At 35.0% G+C, this 14,528-nt stretch overlaps 1 protein-coding gene across 1 annotated transcript in view; it reads right to left on the bottom strand.

Moving 5' to 3' along the window:
* Window positions 1-13,907, bottom strand: part of LOC121407687 (guanine nucleotide-binding protein G(s) subunit alpha-like) — an 81,592-nt gene extending 67,685 nt beyond the window's left edge. Inside the window, exons 1-4 of the mRNA XM_041598872.1 lie at window positions 13,358-13,907; window positions 12,996-13,068; window positions 11,184-11,238; window positions 10,045-10,164 (exon numbers count right to left, since the gene is read on the bottom strand). Coding sequence (XP_041454806.1) covers window positions 10,045-10,164; window positions 11,184-11,238; window positions 12,996-13,068; window positions 13,358-13,496 — 387 coding nt within the window. The 5' untranslated portion in view covers window positions 13,497-13,907. The remainder of the gene's footprint in view (window positions 1-10,044; window positions 10,165-11,183; window positions 11,239-12,995; window positions 13,069-13,357) is intronic.
* Window positions 13,908-14,528: the final 621 nt, after the last annotated feature.

Below are 14,528 nucleotides of genomic sequence, written 5' to 3' on the forward strand. Positions count from 1 at the left end.
ATAATTTGCCGGATCATATACGTATTGTAATGAATTGATTTGAGCTCCTCATGGAGAGTGATTCTGAGGAGCTCAATTGAGCTCCTCAAAAAAATAAGGAGAGCGATTTATTGAGCTCCACAAAATTATAAACGTGAAGGTCTGAATATCAATAGAGACTACATAGAATTTTTTTTATATTTACAAATGCTGCATGATCTTTTCTGTTATTTGTTTCCCAATATATTTTTGTACTTGTATGGCTTCTTCATTAACACATCTGAACACATGATGGAATAGGAAACTAATAATGTCAGGGTGTTATTTATTTCTTCTCATTCTTTTCTGTTGTTTACATGTACCTGTTGACTTGTTTGTAAACAAATCTTGTTTACAAAATAAGAAATAATCGTATGGCTTCTACTTCAACCTTTTGATGAACTTCTTGAATCATATATTTATGTATGGCTTCTGTTTTGTTCGACTTTTTCTTAACAAATTTGTAAGCAGAGATAATCTAATTTCTGCCAATTAACCCCAAAGATGTCACGCGATGACATTTTCTCTGGATTCTTTCATTTGAAATCTAGACAATTTTCATCAGGGAAGAGTATAGGCCTAAATGAAAATCATTCACCATCCCTTTAATTCATAGTATATCTATACACACAAGATGACCTTATGCAAGCCAGGTGCATTTGCAGAGCAACTACAATAGACAAAATGAGAAAACATCGTTGTCAAGCAACAAAACACATTTTGTCAAAAGTTCTTAAACCTCTTTATAAGAAAACTACAAATTAATGACAAGAATGAAAATAATAACAATGATTGTACATTTTTTTTCCTAAAAAAATGAAAAGGTCAATTTTCACAAATGCAATTGATTATAAAATAATCAGCTATTTCCAATCATTTAGAACTTACAGGGGTACTCTGGGCTGAAATCATTTATATCTATTAAATAGAATAAAATTCACTTAGCAAAATGCTGAAAATTTCATAAATATCCAATTAATGAAGGTACATGTATTGAATTTTAAAGTTGAAGCAATATTTTGTGAAAACAGTTATATGCACATTGTTATGAATATTCATTAGGTGGGATGATGATGTCACATGCACTTTCCTATTTCTTCATGTTATTACATGAAATCATAATAATTTCATATACACACATGTGCATGATACATGTATGTCTCCCATAAAGTTATAATAAAATAAGTTACAGCAAAAATCTAATCAATTGAATTCGTTGTCAATCCAGGTTTTTCTTAAGTTCTTGGAGGACAAAAATTGAATAAATTATAATATCATATAATGAAATACAAAAGAACAAGAGGGGAATCAATTTTGCTCATTAAATATTCAAGAACACATGCATAGAACTAGATCACCGAAAAGATACCAATCTTTAAAATTTCATAACTTTGTTACTCCTTGTCAGATTTTCATGAAATTTTCAGTGTTGTGTCTGATTTTTCTTTATCTCTTCAAACCATAGTATTTTCAACTTCTACAATCATGTATTAATTTGGGGCTATTAATAACTTCACCATAACAATGAATCTTCCTCTTATTTTCAAAATTTACTTGGTGAAATATATCCTGTCTTTCTTAGATTTGATTTAATTTGCATTGAAGGATTTTGAAAAAGGCGATTTCTATTTGATTCTTAAGTCAAGAGCAGCAGTGAACTTGGCAATGCAAGAAGAAAAATCATATGTAGACATACATTTCAGGAGCTCTACTACCACATCATCTGAAGCCAGACTGCTAGACCCTCATCGTACCTACATGTACATTGTAAAAGTAAACTAAGAATGTCAAACATGGGTTCATTGAGAAGTCAGACTGGCAGTCATTGGTTCGTTCGTCAGAACACCCCTGCAACCCCTAGCTGACCTGGTCTACCTATCACGCCGCCGTGCACTCCTCATCTGGCTGCACGCCCCAGACAGAGACACCAAGGGGGCCTTGGAATAATGCGCCCTGACACGGAGCTAAAAATAGAACTCCGCATGTCCACATTGATCAGCACTGGCACAGGGCGCTCCATTCAACAGCCCATTGCATTGTCTGGCCTTCAATTGAAGGGTTCGTCCCAAACTGTAAAGCAGGGGATTTTTACAATACAAATGTCTAACAGGCATGGGAGGTATAATGAAAAGGTGAGTGCTTCTGAATGGGGGAGAATTAAATACAGAGACAATGGGTTTGGAGGAGGGTACAAGATACAAACAGCAACCACAAAACGGTGGTGTTTGGGATTCCACGCTTAATGTGCATGTAGTACATTCAGCTTGCAATGTACATGTACATTTCAAGGAAAATATCTGAATGGAAGTTTGGCTTGATATCAAACATGAACAAGAATTCACTGCACAACCAAAGGTTTAAAACCATAGAGCCTACATGTTCTTGGAGTTGACACTCTAAAGCCATTTAATTTGTTTTCAAGTATCATAGCAAAATTGAAATTAATGGAAATCAACAGAAAAAAAATATTTTGTTTTAGATACTATAGGACTACATGTACAAAAAAGAAGACTAGTGTATAGCCCATTCATGGAAGTAAAAACTAAGGAAAGAAAAAATCATAGTATCTCTATCTGATGATCCATCGTTAAATAAATAAAATAAAAGAACAATTTTTTTAAAGCATTATGCTCCTCCCCCCAAAAAATATATATAAATGAAATTTGTACTTCAAGAAATTAAATGGGAGCAAAAAATTACAACAATTTACCTAAAGCTCAATCCACTCTTTCCAATAGTAGGATACCAAAGAGAAATAAAAGTTGTATCTCACGATGTCTACGACACTTAAAGTCGAGCAACAGATTGTATCAGGTATCAGAACACAGAGCAGGGGTCTGTTTCATGAAACTTGCTATAATAACAAGTTTACAATAACAATTAAAGGCTACTGAAATCTTTCAATCAGATTGGCTGATCGCAAATTTGCTCTAGAAATAGTGCATTTGTTATTATAACAAGTCCTTATGAAACGGGTGCCAGGAAGAAATGCCATGAACACGCACACCAACATACACACATAGCTCCATGTGACCATCGTTGTCAAGGCTAATTCTGAAATCCTAGTAAAAATAGGTCCTATAATGTATACAACTTGAAAAAAAATAGCCAAAATAAGTTTTAATTACTTATTCATTGTATTTAGAATTTAGGCAAGCTCAGTGGGTTGAACAGATATTTATCACGTATTATTCAAAGAGTTTGTATAATTTAAATGAAAAAATATATTTTCAAAGAAAATATTTCATACAAATATCACTTTATGTCAGTGAGTTGGCATGTGGCTTTGGTGAGGGTGGCCAAAAGACTGCATTGGCTTTCACTGCTTTTCAGAGAAAGGATACTGAACATGGTCTAGATAAGCAATTTTACAACATACAAAAAATGATGACCAAGAGACAAAGAACTGTCATTAAACCATCTTCTGTGAATAAAGTACAGCGAATCTCAATTTCATTTTACCTTTCAATTGTCTTTCTTTTTTTTTCCTTTGAAGAGCACCATGGTTATAATATAAATAGAGCATATGGTACCAAATATACCATTTTCCTATAAAGAGGCACTCGAGTCACAAACATCCAACCCCTTCATAATGTGATGGTACTTGGCAAACAACTCTTACAGTGAAATATTCCTCTACACTTAAAAACCATACTATATTTACCTAGAGTGCATAACATTTGTACATTCATCTGCCAAAAGCTACATGTACAATTCCAAGAAAATCCTTATCCACATCAAACAATTGTTACTTAGTTTGATCTTGTACCAGGTTGTGTTGGCTGTGGCCGTTGGCAAACTCTTAAGTTCCGGACAATTAATTACCCAAACAAGGATAAAGAAGATGTTTATAACCCCCTCCCCCACCTCCTCATGATTTTGTTTTCCTTTTCTTTTGTGCAGAACTACAAGTACAAGTTAGTTTTCATATATGCCCTTATTAAAAAATACTCACATGAATTGTAATCACTTTATAGACATAATGGGCCAAGATGGGGGTGGGGTAAAAGACACACCCACTGAGAACACAAGTTTGGAAAGTCCTCAAAAACAAATTAATAGTTTCTGGTTGTCAGCAGGAAAAGGGCAATATGACTGCACTGTGAAGTTTTCCCCCTTTCAAGATTGACAATCAACAAATAACTAATTAGCGACAAAAAAACAGGCCAAGTCTATGCGACATTGTGACAAGTGGCCTGTTGCAAAAACAGTTGTGATCAGACACCTCTTGATTTATTTTCATTCAATGAATCATGAATATTACAGACTTTTGCTTGATTTCTTGAATTGCGTTTAAACACAACTCTTTGTGCAACGCGTCCCTATGTAATTCATATTCACATGCACAACAAACAAGGGGTGGCGTTTTATCGAGCACTGGGCAGATCGTCATGTACATGGAACACAGAGATGGAAGCCATCAACTTGCCCTAGCATATACATGTAGGTAAAACTCAGATTTAATGTGCCATTCTCTGCAAGTCACAAGTGAAATAGACCCTATTACATCAAGAAAATTTAGCACATGAAGTAGCTTTACCTACAAGGCAGACCATCGGACACAATATTTAGTCAATTTCAAATCAATATTCATCTAGCTTGTGATACTGTTAATGGGCTTTAATGAGACAATAGAAAGACGAGGCCAATGGGCAACTTACATTGAAGAGGGCAAGAGAACACCAGTGATCAAACAGACATTTGTGTCTGGAGGTCAATCACAAGACATTCCTAAAACTACTGCATGTACATACATGAAGCCTTGCCTACAGTTTGGTGTGAAATGCAATGTATGACGAGATAAGAAGGAAGTGTAGAACATGATCTCAGTTTTTAGGCCCTGACCATCCTTCACCCAAGAATACACATTTTGCTATTTACACAAACATCTACATGTAGGCCTACTATTTTTATTCCGGTATACATTCATGTCATGTACATGTACAGTGTACTCAACCAAGCAGGGTTTTTTTTTATAGTACCCAACACAATTACCATGGTATTGCCACATGTATAGAAGGTCTAGCAAGGCTATGACTTTATAGAATATAGGTGAGGCTGCCCCACTTATGCAAAGACCAGTGTAAACAGACTATTAAGGATACATGCAGTCCAACACAATGCCTTGTGTGGCTGAGAAGTACATGTACATGTACCATGGACATATTCTCTTCTTAGGTCCTTGGAATTAGGTCTTTGCATCATTTTGCCAGTGGGAAAAAATCCCTAACAGAAAAATGTGCATGAAGTGTACATGTAGGTCCACTGATCACATTTTTGGGCTGAGGGTTTTGGGCTGAGGGTTTGGGGGGCTCAACTAAAGTTTGATTCTGGGAGTTTAATCTTATAAAGAGTGCTACAAATTCAGAATTTTCCTCAAACTTGTAATGTCATACGACACCAAGGCTGGTTACAAATATAAGACCGTTTTTTTATAGCAAGCTTGAACACGAAGCTTCTGCTTCCGTTCTGCTTAAGAGCTTCTATTTATTCCATGCAGTTATATCAGTTATTTTTTCCCATGCAGGACTTTACATGCGTACAGTTATTCAGCTCTCCATCCATCTTACATCACATGAACTGTCCTGATTTTTTTGAGAAACTGTATTTCGAAAATGACTGTATGAGCCATTAACCAATAACCCAAGCCATCTGTAATAATCGGATTGTGATCTCTTTCTCTCATATAACTGTCATGACTTCTTATAATTAAATTCTTGGGGAAAAAATACAATGTACGTGTAGAAGTTTAGATTACAACAATCTTTATCATTTTAATAGTGAAGATTTCACTGAAAATATCAGTAAAGTTTTTTTTATTACCTATAGAATGTCAGAGAAATGAGTAATTCTGGTTCAAGAGGATGGGCAGTTGAGCATACTATATTCCTGTTTCCTGTGTTTTCTTTCAGCATTACTTTCATGAGAAGACTTTATCCGACAAGTCCCATTTTATCTGACAGTTCCATAGTAACTGTGCTTCTCAGCCAATCAAAATCAAGGAAACATGTCAGATCTGACTTGTCGGACAAAAAATGTTGATGAAACGCTCCCCTGATTTCAAAATGGTAAATTTGTCTTTGGAAGGAAAGCATGGCTGTCACAGCCAAAGAGATGGACCTACATGTATTCCCACCCATTGTTAGATATCCTGGACAACCTACAAAACCAGATGTGACATCCCACTGGTCTTTCTCTGCTACAATACACATCTAAATATAATATCTGCCCAGGTACCCGGCTACACCATATATAGATAGGCCAACACCTGATGACATATGGACAGCTGATTAAAGGGCAGTACACTGCAGGCCAAAATTATATTCCTATTTGCTGAGCCTGAGGATATTTTTAGCTTTGAATTCCATGCAATATTACCAGTACTTGCACGTCCTGACCTAGAATATAATTTTTACATTCTGGTGATGTTCAAGAATGAATCTAAACTTTGACATGACGATTAAATGAGCTCAAACAGGCTGATTCATGAGGAACTTAAGTGGGAATCCAATGTCTGCAATATAATTATTTGTTTGAAAATGAGTTAGAAAAATAGAATAGTGAGAAAATTTGACAGATGCAAGTCCAGGAATGAAAAAGATGTGTGTTTCAACAAAAGAGATTATTGATAATGCATAGGTGGTTCCAGGGGGGCTGAGGCCCCCCCCCCCCCTATTGGCTGAGCAAAAAAAAAGGGGGGTGATGAAAAAGAAGGGGAAAGAAAGGAGGAAAAATAAGAGGGAGACGAGTGAATAAAATAAGGTCAGGGAAAATGATTTTTAAAAATATATATTTCATGTCGCTTTATTAAATTTTCACTTGCGCTTTGCGCTCGCATAGCCTGTTCGATGAGATACATATCTTGCTCAATAGGCTGATATGTATATAGCTTAAAATATCCAAGTTTTGAAGTCAATATACAAAACATATTTCAGCTTGGACATCAAGCTTTTATTAGTTTGTTTCACTTACAAATTGAATTTTTTAAGTGCTCCGTAAAATGTCTGTTTTATGGTGTGAATATCATTTGCAGCTTTTGGCGCTGTGCGCTCGTATTATTTGATTTGCCAAGTAGGCCTACATATTGTCTTTGTTTATTCCATAAGATTCTTTATATCTTGATTCTGTAACAAACTACTTAAAGTCCCCTTTTATGACAGTTTATCAAAAATTTCGTCTTGTGATTTGCGCTTGCATTCATAGTTAAAAATATATCAACTCATAAATCCTATTCATGATTACAAAAGTGCCTAAATATCCAGTTTTCAGGCCTCAAATGTCAACAAATTTCACTCATTCATTAGTTTATTACATTAATATGATAATAAAATTGTCATGAATTCCTAATAACTAAATTGTCCCTTTTTCAGAAAGGACTATCGACAAGTTTCATATTGTGCTTAGGCAGGAAAATAGGAAGATTAGTCATCATTTTCATATGGTGACAAAATGTCCTTAGGCCTAGAATGTCCAGATCCTAGGTAAAAATAATGATAAAAAAACACTAGACTACACTGGCATTATGGGTCAGGAAACTGACCAGATAAGAGTAGGTGAGGACTCGAGATGGCGCTCTTGGTTCGTATCTACTTTAACATGAACTAACACAATCAATTGATGCAAAATAGCACATCCATGAACTGCGTAATTGTATTTTAAAATAAAATTAACAGGGAAGTTTACAGAGTACAGACTGGATTTATTTTTTTCAGACAAATGGATTTTGGCAGCATTGAGAATGAGATAATTCAAAATTTTATGTAAGTTCATTGTCTTTAAAAGTGTGCGAAACAATCATTCATACTTGATTACCCTTATGTCTATGTTTCATGAGCTAGATCCATAAACTTGCAGAGTTTGTTGACCCTAAATGACCTTCGACCTTGCTCTTATGTTCAAGATCCATGAACTAGATCTATAACTTTTAAATAATGACAATTCCATGAAAACCCCCAAAATGGCTAAAGTTTGTTGACCCTTGACCATGGTCATGTGTCCTGAGACTCAGGCAGGATCTTTAGAGATATTTTTATTACCCTTATGTTTAAGTTTCATGAACTACGTTTTTTGTAAGTCCATATGCTTTCCAAGTTATGACGACATTTCAAAAACTTAACCTTGGTTAAGATTTCGATATTGATTCCCCCACATGGTCTAAGTTCATTTACCCTAAATGACCTTTGACAATAGTCATGTGACCCAAAACTCAGGCAGGATATTCAGTAATACTTGATTACCCTCATGTTTAAGTTTCATATAATAGGTCTATATATTTTCTAAGTTATGACATTTCAAAAACTTAACCTTGGGTAAGATTTCAAAAAAAGACAAAAATGACATCATGCATGTGGAAATAATAAAATAATTGTCGTAATGAACTTGTAAGATGAAAAAAATAGTTTATGCAAAATTCTCACGTAATTTTCATGGATTCAATGTGGCATACAATATGTCAATGACAAGTAAAAGTGAGGAAATGCAGAGTGTTATACTTTTTCGTTAACGTGAGGAAATAATAAAATCATTGTCGTAATATTCCATTTGTAAGGTGGTATAAAGATAATTAGATACAATCAATTACAGCTGCGATGCCACAAGGGGCAGTGAAAAGCCAGAGTGTGATATTTTTTCGGTGATATGTGAAAAATTGATTGTATTTATGAGTAACAATAAAACTACCGAGATACTTTCAACAAAAAATAATTTTGAGGGGGAAATAAGCAGCTACATGTACCACCAATATTATAGATGCTGAGTAGCTACAGATTGGAGATGGTTGATTAAAGAAAAACATACTGTACAAGTACATGTACAAGCTTTATTAAATCGTAAATGTTTACAGCAAAATTTGATAACATGTACATGTAGTTTGTATACAAGGAAGGCCTCTCTCCAAAATCCTATAAGTTGTAAATAAGCCTACATGTAGTTGTAAACAAATGAAATTGAAAGAGCATATTTCAAAAAGAAATAATGGACTAAAATCACTTTATTAGCATGATTTCATTAAAGATGCCTTGCTTGAACAGCAAAAGAAAGATAAAAACTTGAAAACCCCTATCTACATGTAACTATGATAAAAGAACGCCCAAAACTGCAAAACATGTATATTCACACAAAATGCCCATTGTGAAATGCAGGGCCATTTACATGCAAATGGAATTTCCTACCTAACAACCTGCAAACATTGACTAAGCATGTATACATGTGATGTGCATACACGCACACACACACACACACACCAATGGAGATAAGGGTTCTATTAATAGACCACAGAGTGCTATTTTAAGACCTGGTTGCTAAATATAGACGTTAATTGCTTTGGTTCTAGGGAGTTGTCATAAAGTATTCAGCATGCATGGAGAAGCAGGAAGTACTAAGGATCGGTTGAATGATCACTCCATTGCTGAATGAAGTACATGTAGATCGCCTTGTTGATTTTCAATTTAAAAGATTTCTTGAATTCACAATTTATCTATTCTCCATAGAATAAAATATCCCTAAAATGCTGACCACTGTTCACAGATGACATCAGCGAACCAGGACAAGAAGAAAAAAAAAGACTGTCTATATTGACATACTTGCAAAAGCTAAACTGTGGAATCATGAAAATGTACCTCACCATTTCCACAGATTTGTATGACAATTTAAATAGCCCCCATCAGGCTGTAAATTATCAAGAGTTCAACAAAAAATGTTATTTCTTCTTTATCTCAGACTGTCGTCTGGTGTGACACCAAGTGAAGTAGATTTGAAACATGGTTCCATCTTTTGATACAAGGTCTGAATATCCATGTCAAAGGTACATGTAGTGTGAGAAAGCGGGGCCTAAATAAAGATACTGAATGGTACTGGAATGGTTGCAAACAACACCTTTTGCAAAAGGCCCTTATCCACCTCGCTACAATATGTACACATGTAGATGACCTTACATTGCATATTGTTAATAAACTTAATATTAAAGTACTTTGTTTACATGCATTTTACTTTCTCAAAGAATGTATTGAACACAATGAATTGGCTTACTTCTGGGTAGTCGAAGTCTGGTGAACTGGAGACATCTTGAATATAATCCAACCGGAATTGGTTCTGAGGTTCTGCTAGTTGAATAGGCGGTGACAATGTGCTCATGGCCCCTGTTATTGTCTGTAATAAAAGTAAAACAAATGAAACGTTGTGATGATTACTGACATTTCTAAACAGAACAGGTGTGGCTGTACAAATTCATTGTCTCTCACTGTAATAAATCCATCAAACACTTATTTGGCAAAAAAAAAATCAAACCAAGTCTTTCTTCACTTAGCACTTCAGATTTTATACTCCTTACTTCAATGAGCATGATTTATTAATAAATCTTGAGATTTTTGGTGGAAAAATACAAGTACTGTAATCACACTCCCCAAACTGACATGGGGAACTGCACCTGCAATATTTCAGTTTTCATAATGGGATACTCCAGGGTTCTGTAGCACAAAGAGTAGCGATTAATTGTACGCTTGATTTTCATGATTAATTGTACATTGTAGTCAATGCAATCAATCATAAACAAATGTTCTACGATGATTTCTATGCTTTGTGTTATGAGGCCCTGGCCAAGATTGCAGGTTGGCATAAGAATACAGGATTAGCAAATAAGTCCCAATGCTCATATGTGTGTTAGAGTGAAAATTTAAGGCTCTAACACAAGACAATCACACTTGGGCAAAAAGTCTCAAGATTTTGAACACACATGCAATACGCACAGCAGAAATGACCTTGATAATGTTTTGTCATTATATTCTTCCATTTGGTGGAAATCAGTTGATATTATATCGATCAGATTTACTACAGCAGGCAATGTGATTCAAAAACCTCTGTAGCTCATCCATAATAAAACTTTAAATGCTTCAGAATCAAACACTCAGAAGACAATTGAAAAAAAGTTGCAATTCAATCATTTATCTCAGGTTGAGTAATTGGTTAGTAAACTGATTTCAAAGACACTAAGGAAATTCATTTGGGGAAAAAAATCTACCGGTAAATGATGTTCATGGTAATTTGCATATGAATACATAAAAACATTTCTGAGCCTATACTGTTCTTTGTACAATATTCAAGGTATGAAATAAACTGTTACACACATACTTTACATACAAGCAACCCCCCAAAAAAGTAATGATACTCACAATAATTGCATCTCGAATATTCCTTCTTATATCTTCTATTTTCTTCTTTCTTTCACTGTAATAGGAACGTTGATAAGTCAAAATAGACAGTGAAACAATATTAATAACATTTTTATGACAAATATCCCAATCATACATGTAGTCCTCCCCTTGCCCAGTTTTTATAATTTTGCTGGTAGCCAGGTAAGTATACAGTACTTCTAAATTTTCTTACAATCAACCAAAGTGAGTGGGTGGATATCCAGGGTATATAAAAACGGACAAGAAATTGAAATTACATGTAGCCTCAAATTGAAATAAAAAATACTGTTAAACATTGTTATATCAGAAACATTGAAGACTGACCCCCCCCCCCAAAAAAAAAAAAAAACATATGATCCATCTTCATTGATTTTAGATTGCAAAGGTGAAAAGAAATACATACCCCCCCCCCTTCTCTCCCTACAAATCTTCAAAAACACTATTTGATACCAAAATATTTTATCTAGTGGCCTTGTTCTATGTTTGTATATTTCACAAAAAACACTGGTCATAAAGAGAATTTAACATTTTAATTTTGGTTTCAAACACACATTGTTTATCCAAGTATGAGACTCCTAACATTGTATTGTTGAATGCAAAGATGGACTGTGAGATTTTGAATACATGTAAACAAGCATTGATGTAATGGCTGACAAAAAACTGCCATAGTCCTGTTATAACACTTGCACACACCCATGAGTCAATGACTATCTGTGGTAAGGTTTTTTCTTCCAATATAAAAAGTATGGTTTAAAATTATTCATAAAACATAATCAATTTCATGTATAACACAAAAATAAATATCTCCCAAATAGTCTAGATTGTCATATGAATTCTACTTTTGAAACAAAATCAATTGAACACTTTTCAAGATTCATTCCTAACAACATTTCATGATTATAAACATACATACATGTATCCATGGTCTTTTAGAATGCTGAAAAGATTATCTCAATTTCCCATTATCAGTAACTCTTTTTAATAAATTAATTCATTTTACTTCATTAAACATACATGCAGACCTGATCTCCAGAAATTGCACTTGCAACTAAACTCATCTTGTGAAATATCAAGCATGTCTTGCAAAGGCAATACAAAGGATATCTTTGCTGTAGAACTGAATGATTTTGCTAGGAATTCCAATTTCACTGAAAAGACCAGATGAGTCAAAAGATATAGTTACATGTACAGTATGAGTTCCGTATACATTAAGTTCCAATTTACTAAACACCTACCCATTTGAATTTTACTTAGAAAACTACATTGTAGCCAGGAATGGCTTCACCTAATTTATTCAACAGCTGTGTCCCAATACACATACACAGCATTCATGTACTGTAGATTATTGCAATTTCAAATAGTCCGTACACAGAGAAATATTATCAAACTTCCATAGCATGAGGTAGTGCAAATTATTAAAATAATAAAACCACATCAATTTTTCATACTATGCATTCAAGTTTTTTTCAATATGGATTGAATTAAAACAAGAAAATTTAGAAAAAAAATTATATCATAGTTTGAAATGAGATGAAAAGCTGCACAAATATGGAATCTCCATGCAGTTCTGATAGTGATTGAGTTTTCAATCCAAGATAAATACCACATCAGACACGAGTACAATCATTCATGACAATGACTTTCACGACCTTACAAGTTACAAAGTCAAAGTCTGCAATCTTACCACTTATTTGTAGGAATTAGGGGGAAATTACATGAGTGATCTAAGAAAACAACTGTTTGCTACATTTCTAACTTTAGATTTTATTTCCTCTGAATCTGGAAACTTACTCGGGTGAGAATCCATCTACATGAAGAATTCTCATTTGTTTCACGATGGTACTTTTTCCTGATTCACCAGCACCTTTACATAAGGGGGGAAAGACAGAGAGAAAAAAGGAGACACATTAACTGATTAAAGAAGAGGGAAAACAACATGGTGGGAAATGTATGATTGGTGATGTACAAAATGTAGTTGACTGCAGTGCAGTGTTGTCAGACCCAATGGTTATTATTATTGACATGTCAAACAAGACGCAGTAGGTCTACAGTAGATGTGCACGCACAAAATCCCCGACTCTCAGTTTTCATGGAAACGATGCATGGTAATACTTTGACACAATATCATATTTTATGGCTATGGTTCCACTAACCAAGCAATAATAGCCGATGCGTTGCTCTGTATATTTGCTTGTCCTTCTGGAGTTGCTTTTCAATTTTCTTGTTGGCCTCCTTTCGCTTCTTTTCTTCATCTTTCTCTTCGCTTGACAGGCCGTTCCCGAAGCAACCCATCGCACGCACGTTGCAATGCGGCTAGCCGACCCGTAGCTAGCCGAGATGAAAACTCAGAAGCAGTGAGTGCCGCTACGGGCACAGCACGGCCAGTAACAAGAACACACAATCCAACAAAAATGGTGCACTAGAAGCACGGAACAGGTCCTCTGGTGGCTAAAAATCCGTGGTAATAAATCCAAAGAAAATGGTGAACGGGCAGGACCGACTCCTTTGGCATAAAAGCGATGAAATCGCGAAGAAAACCAGAGTTAACTATAACATTGAGTGCAAATCTTCCAATACTTCAGCGAGCATATTATGTGCACATAATCGCGACATCGGATCATGTCATACATGCATTTCTACACAGCAACAGTGCATGCATGCAGTGTGTAAATGGTTGAGCGAGTGTATGCATACACAGTACTATCTCTACGTACAATACCAGGGTGCGGTTGCAATGCATGGCATTATGGGTAACCCCGTATCATTAGCAATTACAATACCTGTATAAGAGAAGAACGGACGGGCAAATTACTGCTATACATTATTTTGTTGTTTAATTAAATCCTAAAATTGCAGTTCACCACCATTTGTGTTTATATATTAATTAAAATAAACCGCACCACGAGAATCATTTTGAAAACATCAATTTCTCCTTGCTAATGATAATTTATCTTGCTAATTTGCTCAGTTAATCCATGACATGTCTGCCGTGATTTATCTCCTCCCCCAAATAAATTCATATAAAATCTACTCGTCACATTCCGTTCCTTCTATTCGTTGCTTTGACAGAAACAACATTTTTTTAATTCTTTTTATCTTTTAGGACGGAGCAAGCCCCTCTTCCACGGCCTAAGTAAAAAAAAACAAAATCAGTTTAATATACCAGCGATTCGGTGAATCGCGTTTGCTGTCAGAAACAACTTCGAATAATACCCCCAACACAAGCTTTCGGTCTCGTTTCCGATACTCAAAAAAGAAATTAAACGATATAGGGGCCTACAAGTAAATATCTTTCGAAGAGTTATCCCCTAACCAAAACAAGCT

This window comes from Lytechinus variegatus, chromosome 2, assembly GCF_018143015.1.
Source record: "Lytechinus variegatus isolate NC3 chromosome 2, Lvar_3.0, whole genome shotgun sequence".
Classification (NCBI taxonomy): domain Eukaryota; kingdom Metazoa; phylum Echinodermata; class Echinoidea; order Temnopleuroida; family Toxopneustidae; genus Lytechinus; species Lytechinus variegatus.